The 5,255-nt window shown below is 48.0% G+C and overlaps 1 protein-coding gene across 1 annotated transcript; it reads left to right on the top strand.

The window, feature by feature from the left end:
• Positions 1–2,460, top strand: LOC149951723 (uncharacterized). Its single transcript, XM_090169649.1, has 4 exons — positions 1–685; positions 745–936; positions 1,094–2,045; positions 2,154–2,460. The coding sequence occupies exons 1-4, from the start codon at positions 1–3 to the stop codon at positions 2,458–2,460; spliced, it is 2,136 nt and encodes a 711-aa protein (XP_090025775.1).
• Positions 2,461–5,255: the final 2,795 nt, after the last annotated feature.

Genomic DNA, 5,255 nt, shown 5'->3' with positions numbered 1-5,255 from the left:
ATGGCTTCACACAAATTACGTTGCAAGCAAGCCTTACAAGCTGTGAAACGAAGCGACGGTACTCTTACTGAGACTGCTGATGAAACTTGTGCTGAGATTCTCGATGCCCTGTTTATTAATGATGATTTGAGCAATGAAACTGATGATCAGACTTTTATTCGAGACGACTCTGCTTCGGCTCCTACCACGCTCAACGACGTTCCCATGACTCTCCCCGAACTTGAAAATATTATTTACTCCATGCCACCTCATAAAGCTCCTGGCCTCGACGGGCTTTCCATAGAGATTATACTGGTGCTCTTTCGAGCTATGCCACTACTCTTGCTGAACCTGTTCAATGCTTGTCTATTGCTCCAGCACTTCCCTTACGAATGGAAGATTGCTCACGTAATTTTGCTACTTAAACCAGGTCGCGATCCCTCGAACCCGTCGTCCTATCGACCGATAAGTCTTTTGAGTGTGTTGGGTAAACTCCTTGACAAGTTCCTTACTCAACGTTTATACTTTCACTTGTCTAAGAACAACCTCATTCACGAGGCACAATATGGTTTTTGCCACGGAAAATCGACTGTTCACGCGCTTAACGCTATTATTACCTCCATTAGGGAAAGTTCCAAGTCGGGGGAGTACATCTCCCTTATATCTCTTGATATCAAAGGCGCATTCGACAGAGTGTGGATCCCAGGCATTTTGCACCACCTTAAGCAAGCTTCCTCACTGATCGTCGCATTGCTGTTCCGACAGCTACTACTATTCTATTGCGTCCTGTCTCGAGGGGCGTTCCCCAGGGTTCCTGTGCGGGCCCTGTGCTTTGGAACATAGTCATTGATTCCCTACTCCGTCTGCAATTGCCGATCGCCTGCGACTCGCAGGCTTTCGCGGACGATACGTCTCTGTTGATTCGTGCCAAGTCCAGACGAGATCTAGAGTCCAGAGGTAATGAAGCTCTGGCACTTGTCAATAATTGGAGCACACGCTACAAGCTAACCTTTTCCCCATGGTCTGGGTGCACCTGACCGCTTACCGATCTTTCGTTTAGACGGTACCCATATTCTCCATGTGAGTTAACTTAAACTTCTTGGGGTGATTATAGACAATCACCTCAGCTGGTTGCCTCACCTCAAGGCAGTCCATACTAAAGTGGCGGCCCTTACCCAAAGTATAGCCCAGTATGCCCACGAAACCTGGGGGATTACTGGGGCCGCCTTAAGGCAAATTTACAAGCGTGGCATTGAAAGGATAATTGTGTACGCAGCCGGTGCCTGGTGGAAGGAGACAGGCAATGTTAAACTAATCCAGAAACTAAGGACCATTCAGCGTATTTTCGCTTTGCGCATAACCAAGGCTTATCGCACCATCTCCACTGACGCTCTCCTAGTGCTTGCCCGTTTGGAACCAGTTGACTTGGTTGCCAGTAGGGAGGCCTGCCTTTTTCGCCTCTTCCACATCAACACACCGGTGACTCACTGCGATACCACAGTTGTTCCTAACAACCTACTCCATCCCTATGACATTTGGGCTGACCATCCGGCTAGCCGGTTCGGCCATCCGTGCACTACAATCGACCCAACTGAGACCCACAACGAACTCTTCACCAACGGATCAAAGACTGATTCTCACGTCGGGTGTGCGTTTGTAGTTTATTGGAACGGTCTTGAACAGACCTCGTTCCAGTTCCACCTCAACAAGGAAACTGATGTCTTTCAGGCCGAATTGTTTGCTCTTTTTCGGGCACTGACTTGGATCAAGGACGAGATGATCGTCGCCCCTGTCGTAATCTTCACTGACTCACTATCTTCGATTCAGTCTTTCCGTAAACCAATCTCTGACGTTACTTTGGGTCACGAAATTAAGCATCTCATCAATGTTATTGGCACTGACATTGTCAAGCTCTCTTGGATAAAGGCCCACGTGGGTTTCCGCGGAAATGAGCGCACTGACGCTCTGGCCAAAGCTGCGGCCTTGGGCGACGGGACTGTTGTCTCCCTCCAATTGACCAGAAACTATTATCGCCCGGTCTTTAAAGACCTTTCTAAGCACCAATGGTAACTGCAATGGGACCATTCTGGAAAGGGTCGGTATACTCACGCCCTATTACCCAGAATTGACTCTCTTGCCAATAATGTCGACCATTACACGACTCAAATTCTAAGCGGGCACGACAAATTTCCGGCCTATCTCTACAACCTTTCGCATTGTGTCGAGCCCTCCTGCTACTGCGGTACGGAGTTTGCTGACGCGGATCACTATCTTAAGGTTTGCCCTCTCACTGAGAGCTACCGTACTCACATCCTGAGCCCCCAAGGGGCTGTGGTGCTAACAACCACAAATTTTAAGCATTTTCGTTCTCTGATGAGACGAGTAATTTGCAACTTTGAGGATATCATCTCTACCCATGCTGCTGCGATTGATGTCTCCTCGGACTCTTCTAACTCCGGTGCTAGCGACACTGCTGAGTAGCTCTGTCTGACGAGGTCTCACCCATTTCTTGCTCACCACTTCCTCCTATTATGGTACATCTTCGCCCCGTGTGCTTTCTCGCACCTCAATTTTCCCCGTTCCGATTTATACTGAACTACGCCAACATTTTACACTACAATAATAGATAAGGACTCCATTCCATCCAGTCACTTGTGCCTCTGTAGTATGAGCTATTTACTTGCTCGTGGAGCAGGGGGTTACAAATAACATACAAACCTGTGGCTGCGGTCTTGAACAACACTTTCTTAAAATCATGTACGAACCGAAAAAGTTATCTTTCGTCGGTGGCGTCACCTATCTTTCAAAGAAAATATATATTTTTTAAATATCGTCTGCTTATATTCGTTTCACGCTAGTGGTAGATAGCGCCACTGGCTTAAATTATTATTACCGCTAACTTGCAGTAGATGACGCCACCGACTAATGATAATTGTTTTGCTTCGTACTTGATTTCAAGAAAATGCTCCCGGCCATCAAATACCGATTTTGGCTCTAGCAGTACAATTCGCGACAGAAACGTGTATAGGTGGCGTAACGGGGTGGGGTGCATTTGGCCGACTCCTCATTTGACCGACTGCTCATATGTCCGAATTCCCATTTGACCGACAGCTCATTTGGTCGACTTTTCGGTCGGCCAAATGAGCCGACCATATGGTCGACTACTCTTTTAGCCGAAATTCTGGTCGGCCAAATGAGCAGCCCATTTGACCGACTGCTCATTTGAGCGACTGCTCGTTTGGCCGATTACTCATTTGACCGACTGCTCATTTATCCGACAGCCCAACAAATTCTGAACCAACAGATCCGCAGATGAGCCGTCCTCCAAAGTAGACAAAGCGCAGAGAGAGTCGGAGCAAAGAATCACCGAGAAAATGGCATGGTAAACAAGCCAAGACACCTATATGTTCAAAGCACACAGCTCGGCGCGAGAGATGGGAGGTGCACCGATAACGGTGACTAACACCCAAACTCGGAATAACCAAAGTAGAAAACGGGGCGAGGAAGCCATCTTTATACACATGGCACCTTTCCAAAGGAATATAAAAAAGATGACAGTAAAATGCCGAAGCCAAAGAATGGGCTGAATAGTTGGATTTTGACCCAGGCAACCACCGAACATCCTAAACAAAAGAGACGGTATGTCCGGGGGCCAAGAAGGACAAAGAGCCTGGGGAACAACGCTATGGAACGGATCCTCCAAATCCCACCGCTCGGCCAGTTGAGTAACAGTACCGCGAAGAGAGATATAAGGCAGCGCAAGTTCACGGAACCAATCCTGAGCCAAATGAGAAGGTGGGGCACGAATACAATTGCAAACACTGAGAATCCCTTCGACTTCCACTGCCATCGATCGGGGGACTCCTAAGATCAAACGCAGCGCTGCATTTGGTATTACGTCCAGACCCCGGAGAACAAAACGTAACAGCAGCAAAATCAAGTAAGCTGCGAATCAACGAGGAATAAGAAAAACGCATGGTGACCTGATTAGGCCCCCAATGAGCACCCACAACGGCACTAAGTTGCGACAAACGCCGAAGGCAACGAGCCCACGAGTCATCAATATAGGGACGTCAGGTAAAACGACTTTCAAAAATTGATCCCAAGTAACGACACTGAGGTCGAAAAGGGAGAACAGCATCCAAAACTCTCTACGGGCCCGCCACGGAGATATCGCGTTTCTTCGAGAAAAACAGGTGACAGAAAAATCCCAAAAGCGTGAAAGAACGAGGCAGCACTGGTCAGAGCCTCCTGCATGTGGCAACGCAACAGTGACAGAGAAACAAAACAATATCATCCGCATAGATTGCAATAAGTACACCATCAGGGAGAGCCGCTGGAAGGTCATCGAGGAGCAAACCAAAGAAAAGAGAACTAAGAACCGCCCCCTGGAAGACAAATACCCGCCACCCTAACTTGAGTCAAATAGGAAACGAAGAAACGAAGGTAGTGCCCGGAGAGTCCCAACATCGAAAGCTTGAGGAGATGGTAATGCCGGACACTACCAAAAATGTCTTTAATGTAAAAAAAACTGCGAGACAAGCATCCTTAAGGGAAACTGCGTGACGAGCGGTGTGAAAAAGATACATTAGATTCAAGCAAGCATTTTTACGAACCTTGCATTAGATTATCAACCCCCAGACGACCGTGGCGGAAGCCAGACTGAATCGGCGTACGCTTATTAGCCTCCAACCACCAATCCAGACGAGCCTTAATCAGATGTTCAAAGAGTTCTCCAAGAACGGAAAGCAAAGTTATCGGGCGATAAGATGACACCAAACCATGATCCTTCCCGGGTTTATGAAACGCCAGCACCACACTAGATTTCCAGCGAGATGGCACGCCAACATAATTTACAAAGAGAGAGCAAGGCATTCTGCGCCTGCGAACGGAGATAACGGAGCAACAGCGCCATAACCATATCCGCACCCGGGGCAGTATTCTTCAACCGCCCAAGGGCAACCGAAGCCACAGCAGGCGGGCGAGGATTGACGAAGCAGCAGACCCCGCAGAAACCACACGAATGCTATCCTGGGGGCCTATTCTGTAAATATTCGAAATCCAATTTTCGATCGAAAACTAGATTTCGAACTTCGAGATCTCGACGAATGGTATTCGATAAAGATTTCGAATAAGCATAAATCAATGCAAATTGTCGAAGTCGATCTCGACATGGTATATTGTATCGAGATCGAATTCCCATTCGATTTTTTACAGAATCGCCCCCCTGGACCAACGGCGGGATCGGAGACTGAGGAACAGAAGCGCGCTTAAGC

This window comes from Leiobunum rupestre, chromosome 3, assembly GCF_980474605.1.
Source record: "Leiobunum rupestre chromosome 3, qqLeiRupe1.1.hap1, whole genome shotgun sequence".
Lineage (NCBI taxonomy): Eukaryota > Metazoa > Arthropoda > Arachnida > Opiliones > Sclerosomatidae > Leiobunum > Leiobunum rupestre.
Note: the sequence above shows the minus strand (reverse complement) of the source record. Positions and strands in the feature narration are given on the sequence as shown.